This window comes from Furipterus horrens, unplaced genomic scaffold (assembly GCF_987537825.1).
Source record: "Furipterus horrens unplaced genomic scaffold, mFurHor1.1.pri manual_scaffold_3, whole genome shotgun sequence".
Classification (NCBI taxonomy): Eukaryota; Metazoa; Chordata; class Mammalia; order Chiroptera; family Furipteridae; genus Furipterus; species Furipterus horrens.
This window is the reverse complement of record NW_028327173.1, coordinates 21622130-21640523: the sequence shown is the minus strand read 5'-3', so window position 1 is coordinate 21640523 and position 18394 is coordinate 21622130. Positions and strand designations below refer to the sequence as shown.

Sequence of the window (18394 nt, the reverse complement as noted above, 5' to 3'; positions counted from 1 at the left end):
AAGTTTCTTTTGAGAAATCAGCTGTTAGTCTTATAGGAACCCCTTTGTAGGTAACTCTCCTCTTTTCTCTTGCTGCTTTTAAGATTCTCTCTTTATCTGTCATCTTTGGCATTTTAATTATGATGTGTCTTAGTGTGGTCCTCTTTGGGTCTAGCTTGTTTGGGACTCTCTGTGCTTCCTGGACCTATATGTCTATTTCCTTCACCAAATTTGGGAAGTTTCTCTTTATTATCTTTTCATATAAGCTTTCAATTTCTTGCTCTTCTTCTCTTTCTGGCACCCCTATGATTTGGATGTTGGCACGTTTAAAGTTGTCCCAGCGGTTCCTAAGCCTCTCCTCATTTTTTCCAATTCTTGTTTCCTCATTCTGTGCTGGTTGACAGTGCCTTTCTTCTGTATGTTCCAAATAATTGATTTGAATCCTGGTTTCCTTCCCTTCACCATTGGTTTTGTGTGGATTTTCCTTCATTTAATTTAGCATAGCCTTCACATCTTCCCTTAAGCATTTGCTGTACTTAAGCATATCTGTCAAGTCTGTGAGCATCTTTATCACCAGTGTTTTGAACTCTGTGTCTGTTAGGTTGGCTATCTCCTTGTTGCTCAGTTCTCCCACTGGAACCTTGATCTGCTCCCCCTTTTGGGCCATACTTCTCTGTCTCTTCATCTTGGCAGGCTTCTGTGTTTATTTGCCTCTGTGTCTTACATAGAGCTGTCGTACCTGTTATGTTGTAAGGGGCAGAACCTTAGGTGTTCATCAGTATGGGTGACTGTTTCACCACGCTGTGGTTCTGTGTAGGGGGGAGGGGTCTGAGAGAGAAAAATGCCACTTGCTCAGCACTTGCCCCTTTTCCAGGCACTTCTCCCACTTCCTGTATGGGACTCACGCCTCTCTAGCTGTTGCCCTGGCCGTTGTTCCCAGAGTGGGTGGGTTTGCAGATGTTCTACAATCATGGGAACCCTTTAAACAAGCAGACTCTGCTGAGAAACTGGCAGTTCCTTCTTCCACCCCAACCCCCACTGATTTGCACAGTCAGAAGCAATGAGGCTTTATTTTCCCCAGCGTTGGGACCATGAGCTGCGCATTCTGGTCTGGTGCTTGGAACGCTCCCCAGGTGTCCCTCACAACTTTTTTAAATGTGTGACTGCGCTTTCCACCAGCCTGTCGCTGTTGCTGCTGCTGCCACCACACCACCCCTCTGCCCCAGCTCTGGCCCTCCTACCTGTCTGGATGAGTATTTCTTCTTTATATCTTTGTTTGTTGGACTTTCATGCAGCTTGATTTTCTGGAACTTCTGGTTGTCTCTTGTTTTGAGGTAGTTGTATTCCTTCTTAGTTGTGGAGGGAGATGCAACTTGTCTGTCTAGGCCTCCATCTTGGCCCGAAGTCCACTAAAGGATACCTTGGTTGCTTCCAAGTTTTGCAGTTATGAGTAAAACATTCTAAATATCCAAGTGCAGGTTTTTGTGTGGACCTAGTTTTCAACTCATTCGACTGATACCAAGGAGTGTGATTACTGAGTTGTTTGTTTAGTTTGCAACAAACTGCCAAGCTATCTTCCAAAGTGACTGCATCATTTTGCATTCCCACCAGGATGCCTGAGAGTCCTCATCAGCACTTGCTGTTTGTGTTTCAGATTTGGGCTTTCTGATAGGTGTGTTGAGGTTATCTCGTTGCTGTTTTAATTTGCATTTCCCTGGTGACATATGATGTGGAGCATCTTTTTATAAGCTCATTTTCTATTTGTAAATCTTCTTGGGTGATATGTCTGGTAAGACTTTTGTCCCATTTTTTAATCGGGTTGTTTGTTTTCTTATTGTTGAGTTTTTAAATTTCTTTGTATATTTTGGATAACAGTCCTTGATCGGATGTGTCTTTTGCAGATATTTTCTCCCAGTCTGTGGCTTGCCTCCTTATTCCCTTGACATTATCTTGACAGAGCAGAAATTCTTAATTTTAATGCCTTCCAACTTATCGGTCATTTTTTCATAGCTCGTAGCCTTGTGCTCATATCTAATAAGTCATACCTGAGGTCATCTAGGTCAGCAGTCCCCAACCTTTTTGGCATCAGGGACCAGCTTCATGGAAGACCCTTTTTCCATGGACAGGGGCAGGTTCGGGGGACAGGAGACAGAGCTCAGGAAGCAGTGCGTGCGAAGCTTTGCTCACTGGCTGGCCACTTCCTGCTGTGTGGCCCAGTTCCTAACAGGCGACAAACCAGTACCGGGCCGTGGCCTGGGGGTTGGGGACTCCTGATCTAGATTTTTCCCCATGTTATCATCTGGGAGTTTCAGTTATAGGTTTCTGTTTAGGCCTATGATCCATTGGAGTTAATTTTTTGAAGAGTGTAAGGTCTGTATCTAGATTCAATTTTTTGTGTGTTGTTCCAGCGCCATTTGTTAAAGAAACTATTTTTGTTCCATTGTGTTGCCTTTGCTCCTTTGTCAAAGATCAGTTGACTATATTTATGTATGGCTATTCTGTCTTAATGACCTGTGTGCCTGTTATTTCACCAATGCCACACTTCCTTGATTACGGTAGTTTTATAGTAAGTCTTCACATCAGGAAGCGCCAGTCCTCCCACTTTTTCTTCAACATTATGTTGGCAGCTCCAGGTCTTTGCCTGTCCATTTAAGCTTTAGAATCAGTTTGTCAATATCCACAAAACAACTTGCTGGGATTTTGATTGTTTCTTACCTGTATCCTCTATCTAACCTAGACCATACCTTTTCAGCATCCCCCTCACAATCCAGAATGATATGGCGGGACTCAGGAGTGGGATCTGGGAGCTGTTGTGTAGAACTGAGGAGACAGGTGGGGTCTGACCATGGCAACATGAAGCTCATAATAACAAACAAGATGCACAAAATCTACACCCCTCACCCTTATCCCCATTGCTAGTGACTCCACGGGGAGAGGCAAGCTCGATGGGAATCATGAGGAAGCTGCTGGACACTGCCTTCTCTTTTTTCCTGCAAGTCCTAGGTTCATGACTGTCCCTAACCAGAAGCCCCTGACAGAGCAGCTGAGCCCCCTCTGACTGCTGCCTCCTCTCCCCGTGCAGGCTCCACTTCCTGGTGTTCGACACAGAGGAGGTCCACGACGTGCTGCGTATCTGGGACGGGCCCGTGGAGAGCGGGGTCCTGCTGAAGGAGCTCAGCGGCACGGCCCTGCCCAAGGACCTGCACAGCACCTTCAACTCAGTCGTCTTGCAGTTCAGCACCGACTTCTTCACCAGCAAGCAAGGCTTTGCCATTCAGTTCTCAGGTCTGTGCCTGCCTTCCACCAGCCCCTCTCCACCTGTCCTTCTGCCCGATGCCAGCCTCCCTTTGTTTTCCCTTGAGCCCCTGCTTCCCCCTCATCTCTCCACTCGTGTAATGATATTTATTGAGCACCTGCTATGTGCCTGGTTCACAGTTAGCACTTGGTCAAATATCCATGCTGTGCTTTCTCAGTGTGGGGAATGGGGGAGACAGGCAGGTTAATAGACTTACATGCAAATTGCTGGGTATCTGGAGGAGCAATATAAGCTACGATGCCTCCTTCGGGCATCAGGAGGGTGTTCCAGGAAAGACAGTGCTCAAGCTCAGACCTGAAGACAAGTAGCAGGTACAGGAGAAAATACAGTATTTCCAGCAGAGAGTAGTCAACTGGGATGTGGAGTTGGCCTTGCCACTGAGCTGGGCTTGGGAGCATTTGTGGAGCCCCATGAGGTGAAAAGGACAGAAAAGGCACCTTAGGTGTGGAGCGCACGTGAACCCATGCAGAGGCAGGACAACAGGCTCAGAAGGGGAGGCTTGTTGTCCACTGTGGCCACAACACAGGCACATGGAAGGCTGCAGGGCGGGTCAAGGTGACAGTGGTTTGGGGTGTGGTTTTGGAAGAGCTGATCAGACATGGTGCACATTCGGGTTCTTAGTTTAGTAAAGGTCTGGAAGCCAAAGGTGAATAATCTACATTCAATTAATTATGCGCTGCGGTAGCCAGTTATGGAGGAGCATGACAAAGAGCTACCAAAAATGAGCAGCGCTCAACATCAAGTCCCAATATTAGATAATTTATATGATTGGTCCTGCCTCTCCCTGTGATGCATCATCTCCTCTCCTCTGAAGTACCTCTCTCATCACTCATCTCCCTGCACAAGTGACTCTACCTCAGTTGGTGCTCATGTTTATTATACAGCAGCTGTCTTCATTATCATCTCCTTACTCCCCGCCTGTCTGTGCGAGGGGGGTTTCCATGGTGATCCCGGAGCAAGTCTGTGCGGCACCTGTGCCATGGCTTTGCCTCCACATTCTCACTTGGTTGGCGTATCAGCTGAGGGTCGCTGGATATATCTCTGGTACCCGTGGGGCTGCGATGGGGTTACAGACCCTACTTCTAGCTCTTTTATGACCCTTCTTCTCCACAGAGATGAGCGTTTAGCTGTGTGGGGGGCAGATGAGTCCCCAGCATCAAGTTCCTCTCTACTCGTTAATTTGCCCACTTAACACTAACGCAGGCTTCCAGCCTAGTGAGGAATGGTTCCTTGCAGGGTTCATTGGGAGTCTTCTTCCTTGAAATCATGACACCCATTCACCCATGGAGAGAGTCCCTGGGAACCACTGAGTAACACTGAACTTGTCTAAGATTAGGGTCCTAGCATGGAACAACAAGGGAGTCACTTCAGAGAAGCATTTCCCAACATCTGTTCCCTGGAGTTCCAGGGACTTTTAATTGGTACTGCAGGGAAAAGAGGTTTGCACAACCAAGTGATTTCGGGAAGGTGCTCAGGCTGAGGCAGATCTAAGGAGGGCATCTGTAATTCGGGATCTCACAGAACTTGCAGTTTGCTAATGCAAATAAATTCAGAAAGTGCTGGCAGGTCACAATTCCCAAACATATTTGGCCATGGATGACTTTCTTCTAAGCCATCTCAAGTGACTAGCATTTCACAAAACAAACTTTGGAAATTGCTAGAAAAAAAACACTAGAAGGACCTCTCAGCAGCAAGGAGGGTAGAATGCTGAAGAGATGGCTCAGTGCACTCTCTGGGAAAAGGAGTATTATGAATAATTAATCGAGACATGTATTTTCTCTGACTGCCCAAGCCAATGAGTATGGCTTTAAAAACAAAAATAAAAACATAATTGTACTGACAAATTCCCCCATGAATCTGCATTACCTGACCTCCCCTCCATCCTCAGCATTATCATGTGGGACAGAGTCCCCGGGTGCTCTGATGAGCTGTGCCTTCCCCCAGCCACTTCAGCTGCATTCTCTACATTGCCCAGCTCATAGAAATACTATTCCTCCTTCAAGGTGCATCCTACAGGCCACTTCTTTCTAATCTCCCCATTCTGAATAGGTCACTGTAGTCTATGGCACCTTCAGCACCTTACTTGTCAATTCCAGACGCTCTGCTTGATATCGGAACTGGCCACCTACTTGCCATCCCACAGAAAGCCCTTCAAGGCCAAGGGCCACATCCGGCCAATCCGACGCCTCCCCAGGGAGTGCAGGCAGCAGGTGCCCATGCACTGCTTACTGAACAGTTGGCACATGAAGACAAACAAATAAACGGATCATTTCCTCACGCACAAAGGTGTCCTTGGTAGGTCAAGCCACCCTGGGCAAAGCTACCTAGCCTGGACTCCAGGAAGGCCGTGACAAGTGGGCCTGTGTTCTGGGTGTAACCGACGTTCAGGAAAGGTCACCTTCCTTGTTGCTGTCATTGGTTAGCAAATACCAGGACGACTCTAGGGAAGAGAGGATGGCTCACCCCATGTTAACTTTATAGTGTGTGTTTGACAGGGGATTTACAGAAATGCCAGGGACAACTGGTGCCGGCTTGGCTTTATTAAGTAAACATGACTGTGTAACATCTAACATCCTGTCTGTACCACGTGATCCAGCCTTTCCCCGGGGGCTGTGCCAAGCAGCTCAAATTCAGGAGCATTAAAGAGAGAGTGAGAACAGAAAAGGTGAGGGGGAGCACGAACGGAGAGGGACGCCTAATCACTGCCATCTATTGAGCAGACACTACGCTAAGCTCTCTACAACGTTCCTCTTATAATGTTCACCTTAAGGTTTGGGCACCATTATTAATCCAAGTTGCAGATGTGGGCTCTGAGGCCCAGACAAGTTTCTCAAGGTCATCTAGTCTGGATCAATACCCCTGTGTCTGGTTCCCAAATCCAGGCTCTTAATCATTGTGCTCTGTTGCTTCCCATATAAATAATCTTTCTGAGTATGGTCACAACAGTGAGGTGGTTTTGTTTTTTTTTTCCCAGGGAATCATTTACATGTGTACAGTGCACTGGAAAACTAGAGATGAAAGCTAAGTCTGTTTTTACTGAACACTACTTTGTGCTGAGTACTGTTCTAGGCCCTGGGGATGCAGTCGGAAGCAAAACAGCCAAGGTCTTTGTTTCCATAGAGATGTATGAGTGATACAGAATAAAGAGACAAACCAATAAATTAGCAAGATTACTACAAACTGCTATACAATGAACAAAATGGGATAATGTAGTTAAATTGATGGAAGGGGATTAAAGGATGAGCCCAGAGAAAGGTGACCAGTGAGGCCTGTCTGCAGAGGTGATGCTGGAGCTGAAAACTGAATGACAAGATGGAGCTGGCATAAGGTCTATGGCAGGGTCCTTCCATGCAGGGCGACCAGCCGGTGCAAGGGCCCTGGGGGCAGTGGTGGAGGGGACTGAGCCTGCTGTGTTGGAAGGAGATTTTACAACTATGGCTGGAGCACCGTGATAGTAGATCATCGATGGTGTTGATAATAAAAACTGGATAAAAGCAAAGGATAGGTTTTAAAATGTGATCCCAAAAGATAGGGTATTATCTACCAGTAGTCAGGAAACGTTTTCTATTAAAAAAATAAATAAATAAACAACAAACAGTAAATATTTCAAGCTTTGTGGGCCACATGACGTAACAACTCAGCTCTGGCATTACAGCCCACAAGCAACCATCAACAAGACGTAAACAAGTGAGCGTGCCCAAGCCCCGCTGAAACTGCACTCCAGGAACAGCCATGGAGCCAGCTCGGGCTGGGGGCTTTGTGCGTTGTATGCTGTCTTAGGTACTATTGGGTATAAGGTCTTAGGTACTATAACGCCAGGCTCATCCACACAATCCTGGGTCTTAGTAATTAGTCCCCCTAGGCTGGTGCTTCTTGGAGTTTCCCACTGAAGTCCCGATAACAGAAGAGCGTGAATGCCTATTTTCAGACAAGCTGGAGGGTGTAGGAAGCATAAAGTCTCCTGGAGACTTCGTGTTTCTGGTTAAGAACTAAGGTGAATTTACATTCCACACCATAATAAATGCACTTGCTTTAGGTAAAAGTGATTTTTCCCAAAATTTTAAAGAAAAACGGACCCTCCAAGCAAATGAATATTATTGATCCTGTGGCCTCCAGAGCTTCTTGTCCCTGGGGCCTGCCGACGAGTCTGTGAACAATGACATAAGTGGGAACTTGGGAGGCGGCTGGGGATGTTGCAGCCACCACCTCAGAACCCTTTCTCTGAATTTTCTCTTATGCCATTTCCTTCCATGCATTTTCTCATGCTTCGTTCATCCACTCGCTCACTCACTTGTTTGTTCATGTATTCCGTCTTTCCATCATTCATTTGGTGTTCCCTTTCGAAACATCTGCTTTATATGACACTAGCTTAGGTATTAGACTACACACAGCTGCCAAAGTTCTGAGTTTTTTGAATTTTTAATACTTCTAAGTTACTTATGCTTGTTTTGAACTCTATTACAAACATCACATATTTCTTCGGTTCCAGTCTGATGAGCCTTTGGTTGTTTGCCATGTAGGAAAGAATACGACTTTCCCCTGACTCCATAATTCCAAGCAAGTTCACAGCCATCACTCAGCATTCAGGAAGTCAACCCCCAAACTCCTTTGCAGCCCCTCCTGATGGAATTTGGAGTTTAGATTTAATTATCCTGTCACTCCCTTATACTGATCATGTTACCTGCATTAGGCAAAATTGCAAAGCTTATCTATGTAACCGCCTTGTATCATTAAATCAAAATGAACTCAGTTCTACAATCATAGCAGTGTGATCACGCTTAACTCAGATTCTCGTGATGGGGTGACAGTGATGGTGAAGATGCTGGGAGGATGGGTGGCCGTCACAGTGGTGGTGGAGGGAGTGACAGGAATGGGGGTGAGAATGGAGGTGGTGGCACTGTCACCACAGCTGATGACGCTGTTGAGAGGTGACGAAGATCACGGCAGTGGCACTGCTGACGGCCGGGGTGATGTCAGGGAGGGTGATGCGCTGGGAGCCTTGATGTCTGGCTGACAGCCAGGCAAACCCACTTTCTCTTCTGTGTTCTTGTCCCAGTGTCCACAGCAACGTCCTGCAATGACCCTGGGGTCCCGCAGAATGGGAGCCGGAGCGGTGACAGTTGGGAAGCAGGCGACTCCACGGTGTTCCAGTGTGACCCTGGCTATGCACTGCAGGGGGGCGCAGAGATCAGCTGTGTGAAGATCGAGAACAGGTTCTTCTGGCAGCCCAGCCCGCCAACATGCATTGGTACGAAGCAGCTGCAGCTTGAACCCTGCCCTCTGGTCCCAGCACTTGGGTGCTTCAGACTTCCCCCTCTTTCCACTTAAGTGGCTGCTGCCTCTTGAGCCTGGCCAGGAGACTCGGAACAGCTAGAAGTCGCAGAAAATGCAGCGTCTGCCTTGCATGCACATGTGCACGCACATACCCACGCACAGTCACACCGTTACACTCTACACACTACAGATTCTTCATGCTCCATAATGGACCCGAAGATTTCTAAGCCAGACATATCTGTTCCTTTTCTCCTGGCTCAGGATGTATAGGTTGGAAGAGAACAATGGGTCACATCAGGTAGTAGGTCAGCAGATTCTGCAAAGACCCTTCCGTTACCCGAAGCACTAGAAGGACACCCACAGGCTCCATGCATAAAGGAAAGAACCCTGCTCTTCCTCTTCCAAAGGAAGCTATTGGTCACCTGGGTATTGGTTCTGTAGATCTACTCTCAGTCTTAAAATCTCCCCATGTGACAGATGAAAAACTGGAGGCTCTGAGACGTGTCCAAGGTCATGTAGCTGGCAGGGGTTGGGCCAGAATAATCCTACTCCCTCACAACTTGAGACTGGGAGGAGGAGGGAAACTGAAGGGAGAGGAACACAGGAAAGAAAGATAGAAATAAGCATCCCGAGTGTGTACTTCCACTTGGCTCTTTTCCTTCACTTCTGCTTGGCTCTTTTTCTCAGGCCAGACACTAAATTTATTCCCATGTCCACAATGGGTGTTAGAAGGGAACCCATAGTCACTGAGTCCTCACTGTGGGCCCCACATCCCCATGATGGGCACTGGGCTGGACACTGCAGCTGCATGATTACAAACAGGATCACATGTGGTCAGTTCGGAGCTCAGGTTCTGGAGTCCAGCTGCCGGGGTTCTGGTCCGGCTTCACCATAACAAGCTGCGTGGCCTTAGACAAATTCCTTCATCTCCCAGTGCCTTGTTTTCCTTCCCTGTACATTGGGGACAATAAAAGTACCTGCCTCATAGGGCTAAATATGATAATACTGTAAAGCTCTTAGATTTATGCCCTGGTTCAGAGTAAACCCTGCATGTATTATTATCATCATTCTTTGTTTGTTTGTTTTATAGGTGAGGAAATGGAGGCTCAGGAAAGTGGGATAACTTGCCCAAACTCACAGCTAATACGTGGCATAGTCAAAATTTGAATCCAGGCCTGCGTACCTTCAAAATTGATGGCCTTTTCTCACAACTTTCACTCCTTAGTACATACAGCCCGCCCACTTCTCAGCCATTTGGAATGATCTGCCAAAGTTGGAGGTTGGCAGCGGGAAAAAAAGGCAGTTTCAGAAACACCCAGATTCACCTCATCTGTGGCAAAGTTAAGAGAAGACACCCTGAGCTGCAAAGGAAGACCAGGCCTGGTAGCCCTTTGCCCGAACAGAGATCCCCCAGGGAGTGGCGCAGCCGACGTGACAAGGGTTTTCCCCTGTCACTGGCTGCGTCACTCTCTGCGAACTGGACACTGTGGTCTTGCTTTGTTAAGCGCAGGCCTCTGGTCTGTCCCCTCACCCAACCGACTTCTCTAGAGAAGGCTCAATGGAGAAGAAGCGAGCGAAATACAAGGCAGACCTGGCTCAAGGAACCATCCTCACTCACCTGAAGTTCTTGTGCCCCAGGCTGCGCCCTGCCACCTCTCTACTCCCACTGCCATCACCAGTTCCGAGGGGGTGGAGAAGAGGGGGGAAGTGGCGGACTTTGAAGCCAGACATGTGTGGGTTTGAGTCTTAAAGTGATTCTGGGCAAGCGACTTCACCCCTCTGAGCCTCAGTTCCTCCTAAATCAGGAAGGATCATCCATGGCTCACTGAGTTGCTAGGAGACATAAATAAAGTAAAGCATCTAAAATGCTCCAGCTCATGTCTGACATTTAACGGGGGCCCACTTGAGTGCTTCTGGTACTCAAGTCGGTATGTGAGATATACTTTCCACAGGAAAAACACACACACACACACACACACTACTTATGACCACTCCGGTTTTATGTTCAACCATGTTAGGACTTTTATGGCCTGGCTTGAAGACCTGCCATTTCTTAAAGAAATCCTGTTGGGGGTCGATCAGCCATTTAAGCCTCACTCTGAGTAAAAGCTGCACTAGGAGGCAATAAAGCTCAGCTCCGTGACAGGCAAGCAGCTGCCATTTGGTTCAGTCTTCTAGGATGCCCCCTTGGCTCCTACCTCCAGTTTCGGATTTCCTGGCCTCCTTTTGAATGGCTCTCTGTGCGCCTGTGGGCTCATTGCCTGCTGTACTGACAGTCACCAATGGTGCTTGGTTTGCAAACCAAGCTGTATTTATAGTCTTGGCCATCTTTTCCTTCACTTTATCAAACGCTCATGCCACAATGCAATAACCTGGCCAATTAATACAGAATCTGATTCAGGAGCTGGGGACCCTGGGCAGCTCTGGGGGAGCAGCCTGTTGTAATACTGGCCACCTTCCCTTTCCCTGCCAGCTGGGAGGGCCTGTCATCTCAGGGAAAGGAGATACCGTGGACTAATTGGGTATTTGTAGTATCTCCGTACAACTGAGGCATCCATGCTCTTGGGTAAGGTCTTTGGGAAAATTGGAAGGTGCCAAGAGCACTAACAGTGTAGGAGGCCAGCACGCTTGGCAGGTGAACATGATCATGCTCGCCACTCCTCCTGACCAGAACTCTTGGTAAATCCCCACAATGCTCCACTGGAAAGTGGCCATGAGGCCATGGGAGGAGACCAGGTATTTCATGTGTCAGAAAGATGCATGATGTCTCCAGTCATTGATGGCTTCTGGTATGCCAAACACTTTAACAGACATCTCCAAAGTCTTTGCAGCCACCCCATGAAGGAGCTGTTGTCTCTTTTTGCAACAGAAGGACACGGTGGTCCAGAGAGATTAGATCAATTCTCTAAGTAAGGTCACACAGCCAGGAACTGGCAGAGCCGGGGATTTTGTTTTTGAATAATTCTTTGAGGTGAAATTCACATAACATAAAATTAGCCATTTCAAAATGAGTGATTCCGTGGTATTCAGTACATTTACAATGTTGTACAGCCACTACCTCTACTACCAAAATGTTCCCATCACTTCAAGGTAAAACTGCATACCCATTCCACTCCCCCTGCCTTGGCCTCCAGAGCCAGGTGTTAACTTAGGTGTGTCAGACTCAATCCTTCCTCTACTGTGCCTACAAATACCCATTAAATATGACCCGGTGAAGGAGAGAGTCTTACCCTTGTCTGCTTCTCTTCTCAGCTCCCTGTGGGGGAGATCTGACGGGACCATCAGGAGTCATCTTGTCTCCCAATTACCCAGAACCCTACCCACCAGGCAAGGAGTGTGACTGGAAAGTGACCGTCTCACCAGACTACGTCATCGCCCTGGTATTTAACATGTATGTACCTTTCCCCCGGGTGGGAGACCAAGGGGTCAGAGCAGCTAAGGGTTTCAGACATGGGTCTCTAGGTGAGTATACATAGGTCTGCTGGGAGCAGAGTTCTCCTTCCATGAACGGTGTAGGAATCCCAAAAAGGAGCAATACTGGATGGAATGTCTGTTAAGTGCCCAGTATGGTGCTCAGTGGTTTCACATATATTAGCTATTATTATTTCTTTTGTTTTTAACCTCAGAATCTGTTGAGATTCAGGAAGTAGGGCCTTGCTGGATTCTTGTCTTCTGCCTTCCTGCCTTTTCCTCCTCTGCCCTCACTTGGCTCCCTCCTAAAAGCTCCCCAGCTTGCAAACATGCTCCGGTTTCTCTTGGGTGCTCCCCTGCTATATCCTTTATTCCTTTTAATTTTTTTATTTATTGATTCTTAGAGAGAAGGAGAGAAACCACTTATTTATGCAGCCATTGGTTGATTCTTGTGTGTGCCCTGACCGGGGATGAGCCCGCAACCTTGGCGTATCAGGATGATGCTCTAACCAGCTACCCGGCCAGGGCTCTCCTTTATTTCTTCTAGAGGCAAGCTCTTCACAAGAACTGTCCTTGCTTTTCTCTTCTTCCTCCCCTCCCATTCACTCCAAAACCATTGAAAGCAGGTCTCTGCCTTCATAGTATAAATATCCATCAGCTCCTCCATAAAAGACACCAGCGAACTCCTGGTCGTTAAACAAAATGGAACTGTCTGTGTTTTATCCTCCTGCTCCTCTTGATCTCTCCCTGCATCCCTACTCCACTTCTTCCCCTTGGGCTATATGAAGCTCCCCACCTCTGGTTCTCCAGCATCCTCTGTGACTGCGCTGCTTCCACGTCATGCCCCTCTTCCTTGGCCGGGCGATACCGCAGGCCTTTTCTGTTCTCATCCACACCTCCTTCCTGGACAAGCTCATCCACTCCCAGGGCTTGCCTCTCATAAACTGCAAACTCCCCTCTGCCTCCTGCCCAGACGTCCTTCTGAGCTGTGGGCTCCTATCTCCAGCTGCTGAATGTCTGTCTGGTGCTGCAGGAGCCTCAGCTGCAACACATCGGCCTGTTACTTCTCCCCAGATGAGCCCTATTCTGAACACTGGGGACTGGTACCATCATCCACCTTCTCTGCTTCTTCTGTGAGTGACCAAGGTGTGCAGCCTCTGCTGCCTTAACACTCCTCATGTCTTCCCCTCTGTCCATCCTCCCAGCTACCGTCTTGGTTGAAGTGCCATTATTGCCCATCGGAAGGGCTGCCATGATCTCCTAACTGGTTCCTCTGCCTCCATCTGCCTTCCATGCCAATCTTCTTTAGCGAACTGGCAGAGTGATCTTGCTACATGAAAATGCTACAGTAACCACCCTACTTTCCATTTCAATGTATGATAATACTTCTCAGCAATCAGGAATAAACTACTGATATATTCAATGTGGATGAATCTCAAAAATATCACGCTGAGCCAAAGAAGACAGACACACAAAAAAGTACATAATGTATGATTCCACTTATATAAAGTTTTGGGATCGGCAAAACTAATGGATGGTGATTTTAAAAATCTGTTCAGCGGTGGTTTCTGGTAGGGGGAGAGATTGACTGGGAGGGGGCACTGGGGGACTGGGATGGTGGAAATATTCTGGGTCTTGATACACATGTGTCAAAATTGGTAGAGTATTAACCAACATCACCCCAATAAATTCAAATAAATTATATAAATAAACAAACTGGTAGAACGGTACACTTAAGAGGTGATCATTTCGTGGTGTATAAATTATATTTACTTTAAAAACAAAGAAACAACAACTAGATCCTTTATTTTAAAATCCTAAGTGGCTCCTTCTTCCCTATAAATTAAAGACTGAACTTCTGAGTTTCATTCTAAGTGATCCGGCCCCTGCCTACCGCCCCATTCGTCCCCCCTCCCCCCCCCACCACCACCACGACATTCTAACCCCATCCGTCTAATTCCTGAGCTCCAGCCAGACTAAAGTACTAGCAGTCTTCAAGACTATTTCATGCCCTTGTGAGTATGCCTCTGCTTCTCCCTTTACAGGGGCTTCCTTTCCCTTCTTCGTCCAACCGCTGAGGGGCTGTCATCTCCCTAAACTCAGCTCCAGCTTGGCCCCCACAAAAGCTCCATTTTCTCCTCCCCTAGGAACCTTGTGTGGTGCGACCCCATACACTTGCGCAGGCTTTAGACTTTGCTGGATCATCTCCATGACCATCACTTCCTTCAGCCCCATCACCGTCTTTAAGAAGGGGTGACGTCTGACATATCCCATGTCCTGGGCACCTTGCACAGTGCCTGGAATATTGAGGGTACCCAGATAAAATCCAATGATTGGAGGGGAGCAGTTACAAAGTGGTGGAACCATAATTAGCGACCAAGGCTGACCCACTCCAAGTCCATTCCCTGGTGGTTTTAGAAGAGCAGATGAAGGGAAGCTGAATTATGGGACAAGAAGATCATACCTCCCGACAATGATGGCGTGAGCCTGCGGCTGACACCAGTGTGAGAGGGTGCCATGTGGGAAGGAGGCCAGTGCACATGTGGCTCGGCCCCTCGTCCCATCTCTGCGGGCCCTACCCCTTTGTCCTAGAGATGCTACACCCCCCTCTCTCTCATGGCTTAGCTAAAGGGTGGAGCTGCATTTCACTGTTAGTCCAGCCAAATGGGGTATCTGGGTATCCCAGCCCAAGGCTGGGCTATGAATGAGTTTGCATCAGAAATTTGTACTCTGCAAACTCATTTCCCCTTATTCTGTTGTTTTCACCTTTGCATGCTCGATTAGTACCGTTGCCTTTGTTGAATATATACCTAGGAGTGGAATCATAGCATCGTAGGACATGTGTTCAGATCTAGTAGATAATGCAAAACAGTTTTCCAAAGTGGTTGAATCCAGTGGGGTAAGAGAGCTCCACGGGCCCCCCACATTCTCGCCAGTCCTTGGAATGTTCTACCAGTTTCACTCTCTCCATTCCAGTGCGATAAATTATTGATACACTCGAGAACTCTAATATTTCATTTACTAAACTCAGGCCGTTTTAAAAATAGATGTTTTTTCCCACACTATGGTCAGGGTAGCTGAGAAAGAGGCAAGCTGTGGGTGCCGGGAGCGGGGTGGTAGCAGAGCCTCAGGAGAGCTGAGAACTGGCTCGGGGATACAGGAGTTAAGCTGGGGTGCTCCGTGAAACAGGCCCCTTCCTGCCTGGAAGTGGCCCCCTGGGAAGCTCTGTCCCTATTGGAAAAGAAGGTGCAGCATTGCACAGTAAAAAGAACATCAAAGGAAGGAAGAGACTTGGGCTCTGGACCTGCTCTGCTGAGCTCTGGGTGTGTAGAGTTGGTAACTCATTTTCCCTTCTGTGCACAGTGTAGTGGGTATAGACAGTATCATATTATAATCACCAAACTGTTAAGAGACTCGATTTCAATTATTCCAACCACTAAAAAGAAATGATAATTAGGTGAGGCGATAAAGATGCCAATTAGCACTACAATGGCAATCGTGTTGCATATATAAATGCACACAGTCAATTTGTAGACTTTAAACTTACACAGTGGTATGTGTCAAATATATTTCAATTTTAAAATAATTTTTTATAAAGGGGATGTTACATTTCAGCTCCAGCTTTCTGGAGTCTGCCTCCTCTGCCCCAAGCCTGCTTCCTGCATCTCCTCCCCTGACTGGGAGGTCACTGGGGCTTCATCCTCCTCCACTCCGGAAGTCTCAGGGGAAGGGGCGCCAGTGGTATGGGGAGGGCTTACTGCCTGGAAGGCCTGGAACAGCTCCCCCACAGACACCAAGCGACAGTTGTATTGAAATGATCATGTAGTTCTGTCTTTTAGTCTATGATATGGTATACAGTAATTGAATTTTAGATGTTAAACCACCTTTGTGCCCAATATGAGCCTTTATTTGACCTTGGTGGGATGGGGGTGGGGTGTTTTTGTTCCCCAGCTTTAACTTGGAGCCTGGCTATGACTTCCTCCATATCTACGATGGACGGGACTCTCTCAGCCCTCTCATAGGAAGCTTCTACGGCTCTCAGCTCCCAAGCCGCATTGAGAGCAGCAGCAACAGCCTCTTCCTCGCCTTCCGCAGCGATGCATCAGTGAGCAACGCAGGCTTTGTCATCGACTACATGGGTAAGGACAGCTCATCACACCCCCGGGGTCACAGTGCACGGACCTCTGTCCCAGGGACACTCCGTGGCCCTACACTGGAACCTTGCTGTCAACTGGATACTTTCTGATACTTTGCAATTGCATTTTTCATCCCTCCAGTTTTCCCATTCTTTTATTCTTATTGTACTTTTGGATTAATAAAGACAAGTTCAATAGTGTAAGGGTCAAGAGTGGGGGTCAGAAAATTTTTTCTCGAAGAACCAAATAGTAAACATTTTAGGAGGTGAGCCACATCATCTCTATCACAGCTATTGGTGTCCACCATCCCAGCACCAAAGCAGCCAAAGATGAAATACAGAGAAATGGGCATGGCTGTATCCCAATAAAAGCCCACTTGCAAAAAATGGCCACGGTCGCTGCCTGGTCCAGACTGTCAGATTAACTGGGTTCAGGGCTCATGTTTACCACTTAGCAGTTGTGTGGACTTGGGCAAGTTAATTTAACATCTGCACACTCCATTTTCTCATTTATAAAATGAAGGTATAATGCCTATCTCACAGAAATGTAAAGATCAATGAGTTCATGCATCTAAGTACAGTGCCTGGCACATATCAAGCATTCATCATATCAAATAGGAGTAGTCATAGTCATAAGAGTAGACCCAGGCTCTGGAGCATTCCACGTTTTTCTACTCTCTTCTTGACCTTTTCTTCTTCCCTAATTATCCCAGATACCATTATCCAAATCCTAACTCCATTTCTTGCTTGATTTGTGAGCCTGGCAAGTTATTATCTCTTGGAAACCATATCTCTATCTTTATCGATCTAATTATGTTTCAGAAGGTTAAACTTAAAAAGTATTATATGCTTACATATAATATATCTGAGTGTAATAGCCGGTATGTACTAGACTACAGATACTCTCTAGATAAGATCGATTTTGTTAAGGTTACTGTAACCCACATTCACCCAGGCCTCATCAGTCTATGTGCATAAATGGAGTCACATTACCCATTAAAAACAAAAAATTTCTGGCTCATGTCCCCAACTTGCATAATGTAGGACCTCAGCAACCTTTTAAAGTGCTCTTTAATTAAATATTTTTGGCAACTCCTGGGAATATCTCACATGAGCTCACAAATACTATCAATCATAATGATGGCTAACTTAGTGTCCATCCCCTGCTGGCGCTGCGCTGAGCACTTTACACCCATCAGTTCATACAAACCCTCCCAACTGTCGACTGTCTGCCATTTGTCAAGTACAGTTCTGGAAGATACTCGGTGTGCAGATGAGAGAATGTTTTGCTGTGGTCTCCTTTCCTCATGTGGCTGGCCTGGGAAACGTATCTTGCTGCCCTGTCTTCCTCCAGACACCTCCCATTCGATAAAATCCTGCATGCTAACCCTTCTCCGCATGCTGATACCGGGGCAAACACTGTCACAGGTGGAATTATAACAGAAGACACAGCCCAGAACCCCATTGCTCCATCCATTGCCATCCCCACTGCCATATCATCACCATCACCATCATCGTTTTTCTTCTCAGTCATCTCTCTAAGCATACCCTCATTGGTACCCTCAATTTTCCTTCTATTGCGTAAAATTTGCAAAACTGCACCCTTTGTTATACCCACACCCAAATGACTGAGCATGGCCAGAAAAAGTCACACAAACATGGCACTTGGAGTCTCCTCAGATAACAGTTTTTAACACATTGCTTACGGGTGGTGAGAATTCTCGTCATTTCTAAAAGGCACTTAAATTCCCTGGTACGCAACGTGTTAACCAAACTAAGCTAAGCCATACCAGCCGCCAGAGTGACTTCTGACTTGTCCCACCTGAGTCTTCTACTTGGTGGACATTCCAAAATTTCACCCCAAATGTTACCACTTCCAGCCTCCTTACAAGATGACTTCATTTCACTGTCCCTGGATGTAGTAAGTTACTGGGTAGAAACTCCCTCAGTTTCTTCCCTCAACACCTTGTTCATGGTAACCTGGCTGTGGGCACCTCTCCCTTAGGTTTTCTCCACTGAATCCAAGGGCTAGAGCAAACACCTCCAGGTCCTCTTTCCCAAAAGGCATTTTCCACTTTTCTCTGCTGGCCAAAAATCATATCTAGAGGAGTCCTCAGGTTCAAGACACAGCCCCAGGGAATGAGGTCTACCTAGAGGCCACCCGAGCCAGCCATGTGACTGAAGGAGGCCAATGGTGGAGAGAAGGGAGAGGAGAGGCGCAGTCCACAAACACACCCTTCACCGCCTCATTAGGCTCTGTGGTACCAGCACCAAGATGA

General features: G+C 47.2%; 1 protein-coding gene across 1 annotated transcript in view; it reads left to right on the top strand.

Moving 5' to 3' along the window:
* Positions 1-18394, top strand: part of CSMD2 (CUB and Sushi multiple domains 2) — a 544011-nt gene that overhangs the window by 421342 nt on the left and 104275 nt on the right. Inside the window, exons 26-29 of the mRNA XM_090269064.1 lie at positions 3062-3264; positions 8352-8543; positions 11822-11960; positions 15932-16119. Of these exons, the coding sequence (XP_090125190.1) occupies positions 3062-3264; positions 8352-8543; positions 11822-11960; positions 15932-16119 (722 nt within the window). The remainder of the gene's footprint in view (positions 1-3061; positions 3265-8351; positions 8544-11821; positions 11961-15931; positions 16120-18394) is intronic.